Genomic DNA, 15,746 nt, shown 5'->3' with positions numbered 1-15,746 from the left:
GAAAATATCAATTTTTTAAAAAATTTTCGGTCTTTTTCCGTTTATAGCGCAAAAAATAAAAACCGCAGAGGTGATCAAATACCATCAAAAGAAAGCTCTATTTGTGGGAAGAAAAGGACGCAAATTTCGTTTGGGTACAGCATTGCATGACCGCGCAATTAGCAGTTAAAGCGACGCAGTGCCAAATTGGAAAAAGACCTCTGGTCCTTAGGCAGCATAATGGTCCGGGGCTCAAGTGGTTAAAATCAATAAAATAAAGTAAAATAAAAAATACATTTTTAAAGTGCCCCGTCCCGACGAGCTCACGCGCAGAAGCGAACGACTACGTGAGCAGCGCCCGCATATAAAAATGGTGTTCAAACCACACATGTGAGGTATTGCCACGATCGGTAGAGCGAGAGCAATAATTCTAGCCTTAGACCTCCTCTGTAACTCAAAACATGCAACCTGTAGACATTTTTAAATGTCGCCTATGGAGATTTTTAAGGGTAAAAGTTTGACGCCATTCCACGAGCGGGTGCAATTTTTAAGCGCGACATGTTGGATATCAATTTACTCGGCGTAACATTATCTTTCACGATATAAAAAAATTGGGCTAACTTTACGGTTGTCTTGTTTTTTAATTCAAAAAAGTGAATTTTTTCCAAAAAATGTGTGCTTGTAAGACCACTGCGTAAATGCATACAAAAAGTATTGCAATGACCGCCATTTTATTCTCTAGAGTGTTAGAAAAAAAATGTATAATGTTTGGGGGTTCTAAGTAATTTTCTATCAAAAAACTTGTTTTTAACTTGTAAACACTGAGTCTGAAAAACAGGCTTGGTCCTTAAAGCGGAGGGCCACTAAATTTTTTTTTTAAAGTCAGCAGCTACAAATACTGCAGTTGCAGACTTTTAAAACAAGGACACTTACCTGTCCAGGGCGCCCGCGATGTCGGCACCTGAAGCCGATCTGTCCCTCGGTCCTCGGATGCTGCCGCCGCCATCTTCGGTAAGGGAATCAGGAAGTAAAGCATTGTGGCTTCACTTCCTGGTTCCCTACTGCGCATGCGCGAGTTGCGCTGCACAGTCTCAATGGTCACTGCTGTCTCTGGGACCCATGTGTCTCTCAGCAAACAGCGGGGGGAGGGGCCGGAAGTGGCGTAGCTCACGCGGGAGTCATGCCTGGAAGTGGGTGCAAATACCTGTATTATACAGGTATCTGCACCCCCCTCCCCCCTGAAAGGTGCCAAATGTGACACCAGAGGGGGGGAGGGTTCCAAAAAGCAGAAGTTCCATTTTTGTGTGGACCTCCGCTTTAAGTGGTTAAATTGATCTCACGCAGTTCTAAACATACTCTCAGGCACAGCAGACTTGTTCAGAAAAAGTGACTTTCTCATTCTATTTTGGGCATATTTGTTACTTGGGCAGTTGTTACTAAACTTCCTCACATCACCCCATCACATTGGCACCTCCATCTTCTGTTAATATTAAATTAAAGATGTCGTGCGCCATGTACATAGTGGCGCACATTTTTCATTCTCCCGTGCGCCGAGATCACTATAGTAAATAGTACTCTGTTACCAGCGCAAACGTTTCGTAAATATGAAATTGTACTTTGCCCCTCGGCGTGCACCTCTAATCCTGGCACAAACGTTTCGTAAATCAGCCCAATAGTTGTTCCTTTTTCCAGTCTCTATGAATTTGGCACAATTTGTTTTATTAAAAAATACTTTTACCTGCTGCTAAACCCCCCCCAGAACAAAAAATGATCTACGGCCCTGGTTTACAATCACTATAAAAGTTTTGGCAATAGATATACTTTCAGATAACCTGAATGGATGGTCTGATTATAGCATAATTGGAGTGTTTTCTGGATGGTATTACCTGTTTAGTTTCCTTTGTCTTAATACAGGAGATCCCATACAATTGTCATCACTTTTTTTTGTTCTAATTTTTAGGTGATTTTCAGGTTCGGGGGCTGACAGTTAGTGGGAAATATGGTACTACTGAAGCTCTTAGAGGAGAAGATGTCACCATCCCTTGTCTTCTGTCTGGTGTCCCAATACCGCTGAATCTACGGGAAGTGTCAGTTACCTGGACTCTCATATTACAAAATGGAACTGAAAATGACGTTTACCGTTTTCGTAATTCCCACCATGAATCATTGAGGTCAAGATTTCACATGGATGACAAAGACCTTCTACAAGGCAATGCCAGACTTTCTATAACCAACATTCAGATCACAGATGAAGGGGAATATCGCTGCTATGTTATCGTCACTCGTGATCATGGCTCCATTACATCTACTCTGCTTGTATCAGGTACCTAGTGATAATGGAAAGTAAAAAAGGAAAAGAAAAGTACCCCAGATAGAGACATTTATTGATAATGAAAGGAATACAAAGAATCTCTGTCACTAACATGTTTTGAGGCTCTTCCTTGAATTTCATAGGAAGAGGCAGAACCTTGCAACATATCAATAGCAGAGTAGGTGTGTAGCTTGTAAAGGGTTATGGGATGTCTGTGTTTCCATTTTGGTCTTGGCTGGATTGTCTCAGATTGTAGTCTGGACTATCCATTACCACAGGACGGCTAGTAGTGAAGAAGTCCAGATATTTTACACCCGGCTAAGGCGACTCTGCGATTGGCTCATATATCAGTTGCCATTGTTTTTATTCATTTTAGAATTAAGTATTGAACATCCAGGTGGACATGACATGTTAGGTGAGGAAATACCTGCACAGTGGAGGTCTCATTGTAAATTGCATCAATCCTATTTTTGAAGTGATCTCTTTGGCAGTGAGTGAGTTAATGAATAGAGCAAGTGGTGGACAGAGTAGAGAGTTAAAGGAACAAAGAGTTGATGGAGATTGCATGTGAGGGCGTTGAGAGTGATAAAATAGGTTTGTTTGGCAGTGTGGAGGCAGGAGTTTTAAAGGGCATATTTATAATGGGTGAAGCCTTTGTATTTACAGTCAGGTCCATAAATATTGGGACATCTACATAATTCTAATCTTTGTGGCTCTATACACCACCACAATGGATTTGAAATGAAACGAACAAGATGTCCTTTAACTGCAGACTTTCAGCTTTAATTTGAGGGTATTTACATCCAAATCAGGTGAACGGTATAGGAATTACAACAGTTTGTATATGTGCCTCCCACTTTTTAAGGGACCAAAGGTAATGGGACAATTGGCTGCTCAGCTGTTCCATGGCCAGGTGTGTGTTATTCCTTCATTATCCCATTTACAAGGAGCAGATAAAAGGTCCAGAGTTAATTTCAAGTGTGCTATTTGCATTTGGAATCTGTTTCTGTTAACTCTCAATATGAGATCCAAAGAGCTGTCACTATCAGTGAAGCAAGCCATCATTAGGCTGAAAAAACAAAACAAACCCATCAGAGAGGTAGCAAAAACTTTAGGTGTGGCCAAATCAACTGTTTGGAACATCCTTAAAAAGAAAGAACGCACTCAGAAACACCAAAAGACCCAGAAGACCACGGAAAACAAATGTGGTGGATGACCGAAGAATTCTTTCCCTTGTGTAGAAAACACCCTTCGCAACAGTTGGCCAGATCAAGAACACTCTCCAGGAGGTAGGTGTATGTGTGTCAAAGTCAACAATCAAGAGAAGACTTCACCATTGAATACAGAGGGTTAACCACAAGATGTAAACCATTGGTGAGCCTCAAAAACAGGAAGGCCAGATTAGAGTTTGCCAAACAACATCTAAAAAAGCCTTCACAGTTCTGGAACAACATCCTATAGACAGATGAGACCAAGATCAACTTGTACCAGAGTGATGGGAAGAGAAGAGTATGGAGAAGGAAAGGAACTGCTCATGATCCAAAGCATACCACCTCATTAGTGAAGCATGGTGGTGGTAGTGTCATGGCGCGGGCATGTATGGCTGCCAATGGAACTGATTCTCTTGTATTTATTGATGATGTGACTGCTGACAAAAGCAGCAGGATGAATTCTGAAGTGTTTCGGGCAATATTATCTGCTCATATTCAGCAAAATGCTTCAGAACTCATTGGACGGCGCTTCACAGTGCAGATGGACAGTGACCCGAAGCAACCAAAGAGTTTTTTAAGGGAAAGAAGTGGAATGTTATGCAATGGCCAAGTCAATCACCTGACCTGAATACGATTGAGCATGCATTTCACTTGCTGAAGACAAAACTGAAGGGAAAATGCCCCAAGAACAAGCAGGAACTGAAGACAGTTGCAGTAGAGGCCTGGCAGAGCATCATTAGGGATGAAACCCAGCATCTGGTGATGTCTATGCGTTCCAGACTTCAGGCTGTAATTGACTGCAAAGGATTTGCAACCAAGTATTAAAAAGTGAAAGTTTGATGGATGATAGAGCAAAAGGAGTTCCCCTAGCGGACTTTAAAGGCACATTTTTTAAGAAAATATTTTAAAAAAAGGTATGTAAAGTAGATAACAGTTTATTAGTTACAAAAAATAATAATCAAGTGAATCACATAGTTACAAAGTTAAAAACAAGGAATGCATTTCCATAAATATAGAAGTTGATACCAATACATGTGCACCCGACGCGTTTCGGAGTTACTTATGCCTCCTTCTTCAGGGGTGATTGTAGGGTTTGCAACAAGAATTTTCTATATGGGAAATAATATGTATAACATAGACATGATGAGTGCACAATAAAGGAACGTAAATACAAAATCTATAGTTGTATGAGTCTGTATACATACACATTCATTTCTCTGTTTACACTTACATTGGTATCTATGGATATAGGTTGTGCATTCCAGGACGAATTAAAAGAAACATAGATATGTTGACGTACTGCCCATCGGACACGCTCCCTGGTCGTGGTGTGTAGAACTTTAGTGAAGTATAGCAGGAGTATTCACATAGCCACTGTCAAGGTGGAAGTAGAGACGTATAAATATATAGGGTGGTTTTATTCTTCCTTCCAGTAGGAAGAAAGGCCCAAGGTTAGCGGGCATATGACAGTTTAGATCTGAGGTCACACTGGGGCCAAATGTGTATCCTGTAAATCATGAAGATATATATATATGTAAGGATGTGCATACATATGGATAATTAAAATAGTACATGGAGAATCCAAAAGCTGTATCCTTTTTCCCCCCCCCCTCCCCCCCTCCCTCTCACCAACCAGGGTTTTAATATACTTCCCATTTCTATGTTGATTCTCCAGCTTTCTGAACCACATCTGATCCATATTTACCACCAGTTACTGCCCCCCATTATTGTAGGCGGACCAGGTAGGATACAGCTTTTGGATTCTCCATGTACTATTTTAATTATCCATATGTATGCACATCCTTACATATATATATATCTTCATGATTTACAGGATACACATTTGGCCCCAGTGTGACCTCAGATCTAAACTGTCATATGCCCGCTAACCTTGGGCCTTTCTTCCTACTGGAAGGAAGAATAAAACCACCCTATATATTTATACGTCTCTACCTCCACCTTGACAGTGGCTATGTGAATACTCCTGCTATACTTCACTAAAGTTCTACACACCACGACCAGGGAGCGTGTCCGATGGGCAGTACGTCAACATATCTATGTTTCTTTTAATTCGTCCTGGAATGCACAACCTATATCCATAGATACCAATGTAAGTGTAAACAGAGAAATGAATGTGTATGTATACAGACTCATACAACTATAGATTTTGTATTTACGTTCCTTTATTGTGCACTCATCATGTCTATGTTATACATATTATTTCCCATATAGAAAATTCTTGTTGCAAACCCTACAATCACCCCTGAAGAAGGAGGCATAAGTAACTCCGAAACGCGTCGGGTGCACATGTATTGGTATCAACTTCTATATTTATGGAAATGCATTCCTTGTTTTTAACTTTGTAACTATGTGATTCACTTGATTATTATTTTTTGTAACTAATAAACTGTTATCTACTTTACATACCTTTTTTTAAAATATTTTCTTAAAAAATGTGCCTTTAAAGTCCGCTAGGGGAACTCCTTTTGCTCTAAACTCGAATTTAGGATGTGGCACAACAAGTAGATAATTGATCGATCAAATATTTTGTTTGATGGATGATTGTTAATCTGTCCCATTACTTTTGGTCCCTTAAAAAGTGGGAGGCACATATACAAACTGTTGTAATTCCTACACCGTTCACCTGATTTGGATGTAAATACCCTCAAATTAAAGCTGAAAGTTTGCAGTTAAAGCACATCTTGTTGGTTTCATTTCAAATCTATTGCGGTGGTGTATAGAGCCAAAAAGATTAGAATTGTGTTGATGTCCCAATATTTATGGACCTGACTGTAGTTTTACTTTTTGAATCTGCGGTGGTACACAAAACCAAAAAGGTGCATGTGAAACACACACAAAAATGTTCACTTAATGGTGTGCCTTTTGTCCACCCCATGAAGAAGTAGGACCTTACCCTGACCCCCCAGGGCACAAGACTCCTGACAGGGCCAAGGCTCGAACATGGTGCTCCTAGCCAAAAGGCATGACAGACCCCTCTCCTCAGGGTCAGGTAAAGCCAACCAACTAGTAATAGCTGAGGGGCTCACCCGAACAGAGACCCCCTGGATCAGGGGTGGAAGGAACCTAAAGGCCACTCATCCTTCCTCCAGACTTAAGGGTAGGCCCGAAGTTTCACACCCTTCATCCAAGTGACAAGACACTGCAAAAGTGACAAACATAAGAGAAATAAATAAATCGTGCCCATGCTAGTGCATAGGCTAGGCCCTGAGGCCTGCTAGCTAAATAATTGCAAAGAAAGTGTTTCCACCGCTCAGGCTGACACTGACCCAGGTGTAAGTAAAAGTTTCAGAGCAGAAGAGCTCCAGGTGCTGGCTGAATGCTAGGCAAAGCAGGCTTGAATGGAGGAGAAGATTCGGATGCCGCACACCGGATGTAGTCAAAAATTTTTTTCACTTTATTGAAAAAATGGGATCATCAAAATAACAAGGCTGTCATGCAGAAAGTACAGATAAACTGACGCGTTTCGCACTCAGGACTGAGTGCTTACTCATAGCTGTGATTTTGATGATCCCATTTTTTCAATAAAGTGAAAAAAATTTTTGACTACATCCGGTGTGCGGCATCCGAATCTTCTCCTCCATTCAAGCCAGCTAAATAATTGCCCTTGACTTAGCCAAAAGGCCTAGCTGAAAGAGGCAGAGTGCAGAAGAAAGCAAAGGTGCTGTGGCCTTGTACTCAATTCTCAAGTGGGGTTTCCCTGGGACGGCCAACTCCCAGCAGGCACTGACATCATGGATTCTCTGCCTCCCCAGCCAAGACAAGGTAGACCCATTCAAATCAGGTGGCACTTGGCCCCTCCAGTTTTCCCGAAGGAATTACTCCCATGGCCCATATCCCATGGGTGCCTTGGTTTCTATTCCAGCCGGTACTAGCCTTCAGAGCCCCCATCATACCAATAGGGGTACTATATATACAGCCATTCCTACAAAAAAGCCAGAATGACGGGGAAGCACACCTACTGGACATTGATAACAGCAGATACTACAATTGAGCTTAGCCAAAAGGCATAGAAGCAGTATTTTTAGTTTTACGCCACAGACTCTCAAGAGTGAAGCTATATTTTTTGAGACTTCTGGCGGCCTCTGTTTGCCAAGGTTCTAGTGGTCAGGGCCTAATTCTGTGTGTAGTGAGGGGAACAAATGTGTTTAGGGAGGATGAGAGAGAACTGCTGTAGACAGAGGTGGCTAGGTTAGGGTAGTACAGGGGTGATAGGTTGTCACATATGCAGGCTTTCTGATATGGCCCTTGGGGGTCCTGGGTCACCTCTCTGATGAGCACACCCCATGTTTTGCTGTTTGTTACAAAATAATAGCAGGGTTGTTGAAAAGTTGTGTCTTTCCAGAAGCGCCATCCTATGGCTAAAAATAATGTACAACAATGATGAAGTCTTACTTTTTGTAATGAATATAATGCTGTTTGTAGAATGTATGTATTATTCTTGGTTTAGAGTTCCTAGGTGACAGTGGTCCTTGGTTGACAAAGACAGTTGCAGGCATGATGATTTGTCCCTGAAAATGTATCTGATTTATAAAACTGATCATATCATGAGAGTCCTCTTGCTGCATGTTAGATTTTTCAGTTTTTAGTAAGGGCAAATCTCCCAAAAGTGGACACACAACAATTAAAGACAATCTTTCTGTCAGAGTGGTGCATGGTTAGATCTATCAGGATTTGATTGCTGTCTGTGTCCCCAGGAGATTATCCTTCACTTACTGTCCATGTGATGGGTATCAGAGAGAATAGAAGGAGATAAAAATGGGGAGACTCCTGTAATTAGTGTTGCCACTAGTGATGGACTGAACACCCCCCAGTTCAGTTCGCACCAGAACTCCCGAACATGGAAAAAGTTCAGACCCAAACTGCAAACCCTATTAAAGTCTATGGGACCCGAAAAATCAAAAGTCCCCATTGTAAAAGCTTATATGCAAGTTATTGGCCATAAAAAGGGTATCAGGCTCGGGTACTGATCTGGGGGACATTTATCAATGGATTTAAAAAAAAAAAAAACATTGTTTTTAACCAAGCAGTGATTTTAATGATGCTTAAAGTGAAACAATAAAAAAATTCCTTTGAACATCGTGCCTGGGGGGTCCCCTTAGTCTGCCTGTAGTGGCACATCTGTACCATGTATAGAGCCTGCTGCAGCAAAACGGACATTGCCGGTAAGGCAAAAATGTGAATAAACAGAGTGGGGGTCCCCCCAATCCCTGAGGGAAACCCCCACGCTAAAATCCATACCAGACCCTTATCTGAGCATGCAGACTTGCAGGCCAGGAAAGGGGGGGCCGAGTGAACACCCCCCCAAAACCATACCAGGCCACACGCCCTCAACATGTGGGGGTTGCTTTGGGGCAGGGAGCTCTGCCCCCTCCACCCCAAAGAACCTTGTCCCCATATTAATGGGAACGAGAGCCTCTTCCCCTCAACCCTGGACAGTGGATGTGGTGGTCTGCGGGCAGCTGGTTTATCAGAATCTGTAAGTTCCCTTTAAGAAGGGGGCCCCCAGATCCCACCCCCCATGTGAATGAGTATCGGGTACATTGTACCCCTACCCATTCACCAAAAAAAACTGTCAAAGAGAAATAAAAACATACACACACAGTTTTGACAATTCATTTATCAAAAATAAAAAAACAATGTCCCCGATATAGAACCATCATTAATCCCTTACATGGGGGGGCGGGATATGGGGGCAGAGCCCCCCCACTCCAAAGCACCCCCTCTATGTTGAGGGCATGTGGGGGGGTGCTTTCTTGTCTCGCCTTTACTGGCCTGTCAGGCTGTATGCTTGGATAAGGGTCTGGTATTGATTTTGGGGGACCCTACCCCATTTTTTAAAAACATTTTGACATGGGGGTTCCACTCAAAATCCAAACCAGACCTAAGGGTTGAGTATGGATTTTGGGGGACCCCACGCCATTTTAAAAAACAATTTTGGTGTGGGTTTCCTCTTAAAATCCATACCAGACCCAAAGGGTTTTTTTTTTTCATTCAACTGATGACTTATCCGTTTTTAAGGACAAGGCAGCCAGCTTCCCAGCCCGCTCTTTAAAGAGGAGTTTTAAAAATTAAATTAAAAATTAAAAGTCAGCAGCTACACATACTGTAGCTGCTGACTTTTAACATTAGGACACTTATCTGTCCTGGAGTCCAGCGATGTTGGCACCACAGCCGATGTTTACTTCGGCTGGTTGGGTTTTGCTGCTGCCATTGCTGCTAAGGGATCCCGGCAGTGTAAAAAGGAAGGAGAACTGCAGCACTAAAAAATGATAACTGACATTGATATATGATGTGCAATGTGAATATATCTCAAAGGTGTATATAGGTTGGATTAATAGGTATATACAAAAACCATAATTATCAGAAAAAAATGACATAAATGTTGAGAGTTGAATCACAAGAAGCATCCGTTTGGATGTGCATACATCTAACACAAAGTGATATACACAGGTGAGTCCATAAAATATCCAATAAGGTGTATATATGTTAAACACCCAAGAATATAAAAAAATGATAACATTTAACACAAATTGTTATGCACAAGTGAGTCCATAAAATATCCGGTGAGGTGTATATATGTTGAACACCCAGAAGTGTAGAAAAATAATATTCAGGTGTTGATAGCAGATCCACCACCGTAAGTAAAAGTGGGGGGCTTACCAGAACAATTGGACACAGATGGGTGTACACCCACTGTGCCAATTAGGCTTGTATAGCTGTAGATCTCTGGAGATGTAGTGAGTATAGCCAAGGTACTTGTAAAAAGTATGTATGATGAGGGCAAATCCGATCAAGTATCCACAGCATATAGGGAGAAAATAAGAGAACACATAGCGTGATACTGTATAAAAAAGCTATGAAGCGTATTTATTGATGATAAAACACTCACATTTGTGAAGATAAAATACAGCGCTGAAAGTAGGTAAAATATGGCAGTGTAGTGGTGTCAGCAGATGGTCCCGACGCGTTTCATCCTACTGGACATCATCTGGGGTGCCACACCACTCTACACACTGCCCCTTATATATGGTAGGTGACCCCTTGTTGAAATGTGGCTCCAATCCGTAATAATGTTGATAACATGCCACTTCCGGGTAGGGGGAAGATGGCATCGACCGCGTGCGTTGCACGCCTCTCTTTGATGGTTACAATGGAACGCAAATGCGCGCGTCGCTATGGCAACGGGTCGCGCGCCTCCAGCCCATACGTTCACCACCGTCAACGTGGAACTGGGACCCGGCGTCGCTCTGAGTCGTGAGTCCTTTCGGCTTCACGGCAGGGTCCCTGGTGGGCACACGCAAAGCGTGCTGCACTCTCTCACTGGCCCGGCAGAAGGGGAGGGAGAAGAGAGGAGGAGGAGGGGCCGAGCTGCTGACGTACTTAGCCACGGCCCAGTCTCCCTGAAGTGGGGACAGGGTACAGGGAGTCAGATAAGTGGAAGTTCCTCTTTTGGGTGGAACTCCGCTTTAACAACCAACCATTCAGTGTGCTCTGATTGAGCAAAGCCAGTCAGGGCTTACAATACACTGTGCAGCATGCAGTGCATTTTGGGGCTCTCAACATCCCGCCGAGCGCCCCACAAATTCTGGTGTTTGGTAAACATTCGAACAGGTGCTGCTCGTGGGCCCAACCAAAGCTTGGCCCAAATCGTTCACCGGTTGCCACCCATCCGGTATAATTGTACCAGATTTGAAATGAAAATGCTCCGTCATGTAACAATTTATTATGGGACAACGTTTTTCCCCTATTTTGGAGCACGATTGTTGGTAGGATGCTAGGATGCAGAAGTCGCTTTGTTGCTAGGACACAAGAAGGGTCAAGAAGGATCTGATATCTACAAAAAAACTAAGAAAACTAAATATACAAACCAAGACACATTTTAATATTTTTATTATCATGATTTGCCTCAACAAAACCTTAACCTCCACCTAAACAGACCCTCAGACTAAAAAACAAATAAACATTTATCCCATGCATGCAGCCTTTTAAAAAAAAATCTGATCATATAAAAATCTAGGGGACGTGAAAGTACAGAAATAAAAGCCTCACACCCAGAGAGTGACAGAAGCTATGGGGACCTGACATTCCTCAACTACTTTGTCCAGGTCCCCAGCCACCACCTGTCCTTCTGAAGACCCTGAATCCTCCCAACCTCACCCAAAATGTTGTGCACCACCACCTTAACAGGAAGGACTTTTTTCTGAGTGGAAACCTGACACCGTGCATTCCAGGACTACTAAACTGACTAGAAAAAGTGTTTCAAAATCCAAATCCTGATGAGTCTCAAAAGCCCCATATGACCACTCCGCATAACTCAAGCGGGGAAAAGAAAGGTATACCCAGAGTCCCACACACCCGCTTATAGACTTCTATGTTGAAGGGACACTGAAGCAAGAAATAGTCCATTGTCTCCTTCACCCCACCACACCACTCCACTTTTGGGCAACCACGGTTCTCCACAGAGCGATGCTTCAGAGCTCTCATTCTATGGCCCTTCACATAGTCTGCCATGGAATGAGCTCCAGGCCAAATCTCAAAACTTTAAAGGGATTCTCTCCAGATTAATCAAATGTAGACCCTTGTAAACTCATAACGGGGCCGGACAATCCCCCAAGGCCAGCTGCTCGCTAAAGGCATATTCAACAACTCTCCTCTCCAGGGCCTTCTTAGGAAGAGACATAATTTTCCCAGTGTCGCTTTTTACTGCCAAAGTATTTTCAGGCACAGTGGGACATAAGTTGGGAGCTCACTGTGTCGGATGCTCAGGCTTTTCACTTGCCCACCATTCACACAGCTTCTAAGCAAAGGCCTAAACCAGGAATAAAAAATACCAACCCACCCAGTCGGTTCCTCTGCCAGCATGTTACCAAAATTACGTTTCAAAAAAATCAGAGAAAATAATACCACTGGGTTGACCATACCTAGGCCACCCATCTCTCTGGGAAGGTAGATTACAGATCTCTTAACCACTTGCCAACCGGGCCATAGCCGAAAGATGGCTGCAGCGCGGTCGGCTAGTTCTGGGTGGACGTCCATGGACATCATTCCAGAATGTTGCTCCTGTGTGCCCCCTGGGGCGCACACCCAGGAACATCCGTGACCGCCGGGTCCAGAGGACCCGGCGCATCACGGATCACAGTAAATAGCCACTGATCGCGGCCGTTTACCATGTGATTGTTCCGTCAAATGATGGACCGATCACATGTAAACAAACCGACGTCACGTCATGATTTTTAAAATGGCGTGGGGTTCCTCCCTCCCCTCTGTGTACCGATCGGTACAGTGCGAGGGGAGAGGGGAGGAGGGGGAGAGATGGCAGCGCTGTGGGCTGGATGTTTAGTGCCCACAGCGCTGCTCAATGTCAGCAATACTCTGCCACACTGCAATAATCTGCAAAATCGCAATACTCTGCAACACTGCAATACTCTGCAAAACTGCAATCCTCTGCAACACTGCAATACTCTGCAAAACTGCAATACTCTGCAAAACTGTGCAATATTCTGCAAAACTGTGCAATACTCTGCAACACTGTGCAATACTCTGCAACACTGTGCAAAACTCTGCCAATATTCGCCAATACTCTGCCAATACTCGCCAATACTCTGCAATAAATTTTAACAGAAACAAAGAATTTTTTTTTTTTTTAATCAAATTTTCAGTTTTTTTTATTTATAGCGCAAACAATAAAAAACCCAGAGGTGATTAAATACCACCAAAAGAAATCTCTATTTGTGTGGAAAAAAAGGACAGAAATTTCATATGGGTACAGTGTTGCATGACTGAGTAATTGTCATTCAAAGTGTGAGAGCACCGAAAGCTGAAAATTGGTCTGATAGAAAGGGGGTTTACGTGCCCAGTGGTCAAGTGGTTAATGAGGTTCAGTCTGTTCCCCATAACAGATGGAAGAAACGGCTGTAGATCTTTGCATAGAGAGACACTGACAAAATACAGACAAAGTACCGGGATCAGGTACGTTTTATTCAGGTCAATCAGGTCAATCATTTACCTGTAAGAGAGTTTCCAATCCTTCCAGCTGGCAACCTTGGCAACAGCATCTTGTAGCCTGCTTACCCAATTTAGAAATATGTGTACATCTTGCAAATCTTGCGCTAATTATATATATTTATATAGACTGCTGCACTTTTAACACTCCTTGGATAAAAGGAGATAATAGAAAACATGAAAATATAAAAGATTGCGCTGTCTCATAAATAAAAACGTATTCAAACAATAAACACAGTGTATCAACTGGTGATTAATAAAAGTTCAGTGAACAAGTGTCCATGTGTATCAAAAAATTATTCCTTTGGTATTTCACCAACTAAATGTGCTTTCCTGACGCCAACATGGCAGCATACTAGTGATAGAGCTCCGCCTCTTGACCACTCCCTCAGGACCTATCCTCACATAGCTCACTAGTGTGGGCTATATTGGCAATAACACATTTTAATGGGCCAAGAATCCTCAATTTGCACAACTTTTGAGGACAGTCATGAAGAGTCGGTCACCAAGGAAGAAAGATCTATTGCAGTTGCTGGATCTCATATCAGTTTAACCTTTTTGTTCCAAAAGAGCAATGTTCGGTTCAGGCCATCACTTACAAGGCAGTATCAATTGCAAGAACTTTAAGCAGAAGGTTATCAGAGATTCAAGCTCTTGGAGCTTCAAAGTAAATATATATATATATATATATATATATATATATATATATATATATATATATATATATATATTCCTTTCTTTCCAGATAGAGTAGAGTTGGATCTTGTAGATTATCCTGCATCAAACGTAGCAACAGACTGCTATTTAACAGACAGCTGGATATTGACTAACTTTTCAGAACATCACACAGGAAAGTCACACGTACTGTTTATTTTCAGAACTTTAAAGGAGTATCTCTCCACAATTGTCCCTTTCAGGTCATCTAAATAAACCTTTTGTCATTCCAGCTGGCAATCATCAAGGGAAAGAGGTTACTACCTGGATCCTAGCAGGCTTGAGCTGTGTATATAAGACTATAGGTTGCGAGCCTCCGTCAGTGGCGGAGGAGCACTCTACCAGAGCGGTTAAAGCCTCATAGGCAACACATTCAATAGAATCTATGGTGCCCATGTGTACAGGGGTATCATAGTCGCTCCAACATTCCTACTCAAGCTTGACGGAATAGATGCGGGGGCCTTGTCATCAGGGGACTTTGTAGGAAGGACTTTTCAGTCCTCTGTCTCATCCTAATTAGAAGATTGGTTTGACAAACAGATCCCACTCTATCAGCTAGTTATTTATCACTAGTATGCTGCCATGTTGGCGTCAGGAAAACGGAAAATTGTATCAAATACTTACCGTAATTTTCCTTTCCTGACGCCAAACCATGGCAGCATATGAGCCCACCCATGTGCGTTCCGGTATGTGGCTTGTTACAAAGAATGGGGTGGCGGATAACCATGCCTTCATTTATGCTATTCACTGGTCCTGAGGGAGTGGTCAAGAGGCGGAGCTCTATCACTAGTATGCTGCCATGGTTTGGCGTCAGGAAAGGAAAATTACGGTAAGTATTTGATACAATTTTCCATTATCCACCGTTCCCAGTAAAAATGAAATAGCATACCTTGACATGAAGCAGCCACAGGTACCCACGATTGATCAAAAGCTTTAGCCTAATCCAATGCCAACAGAAACGTTCTCCAGCCTGCAGTCCTGCACCGTTCTAGAGTCTGCCGGACAGCTAACACAGCTGAAAAAATGCTTCTACCCTGAACCGAACAGTGCTAGTGGTAAGAAAATAATTGCCCACTACAGAAAATAAACGCCAGAAAATGATTTTTGCCAGTATCTTACTATCAACCCTGAGAAGGCTAATGGGCCACCAATTCTCATATCTCAAAGAATATTTACCCTTTGACAGAAGAATCACTGCATGTTGTTGCATGGAGGAAGAGAGCAAACCCTCTCTCAGATAGCCATTAAAAACCTCCATCAAATATGGGGCCAGAGTAGAATTCAGAAAACTTGACATGCCTGCCCAATCGAGGTTCCTCCTACCCAGGAGGTCAGCATAATATGCCCTGGCAATTTCCAGGATCTCCGACTTTTTCAAGGACCTTGTACTGTCACCCAGGCCTACAACTGACTTAACTGCTCTACTTTGTTTGCAATTCTGGTAAGGGTCAGGTGAGTGATATTTCCCATAATCCCTTTCCAGAACCAGAGGAGGCATATCTGTTATA

The 15,746-nt window shown here is 42.7% G+C and overlaps 1 protein-coding gene across 1 annotated transcript in view; it reads left to right on the top strand.

Moving 5' to 3' along the window:
- The window catches only part of LOC141111849 (uncharacterized), a 270,686-nt gene that overhangs the window by 48,112 nt on the left and 206,828 nt on the right, over positions 1 to 15,746 (top strand). The window contains exon 2 of the mRNA XM_073604011.1: positions 1,940 to 2,302. Coding sequence (XP_073460112.1) covers positions 1,940 to 2,302 — 363 coding nt within the window. The remainder of the gene's footprint in view (positions 1 to 1,939; positions 2,303 to 15,746) is intronic.

This window comes from Aquarana catesbeiana, linkage group LG11 (assembly GCF_042186555.1).
Source record: "Aquarana catesbeiana isolate 2022-GZ linkage group LG11, ASM4218655v1, whole genome shotgun sequence".
Lineage (NCBI taxonomy): Eukaryota > Metazoa > Chordata > Amphibia > Anura > Ranidae > Aquarana > Aquarana catesbeiana.
Note: the sequence above shows the minus strand (reverse complement) of the source record. Positions and strands in the feature narration are given on the sequence as shown.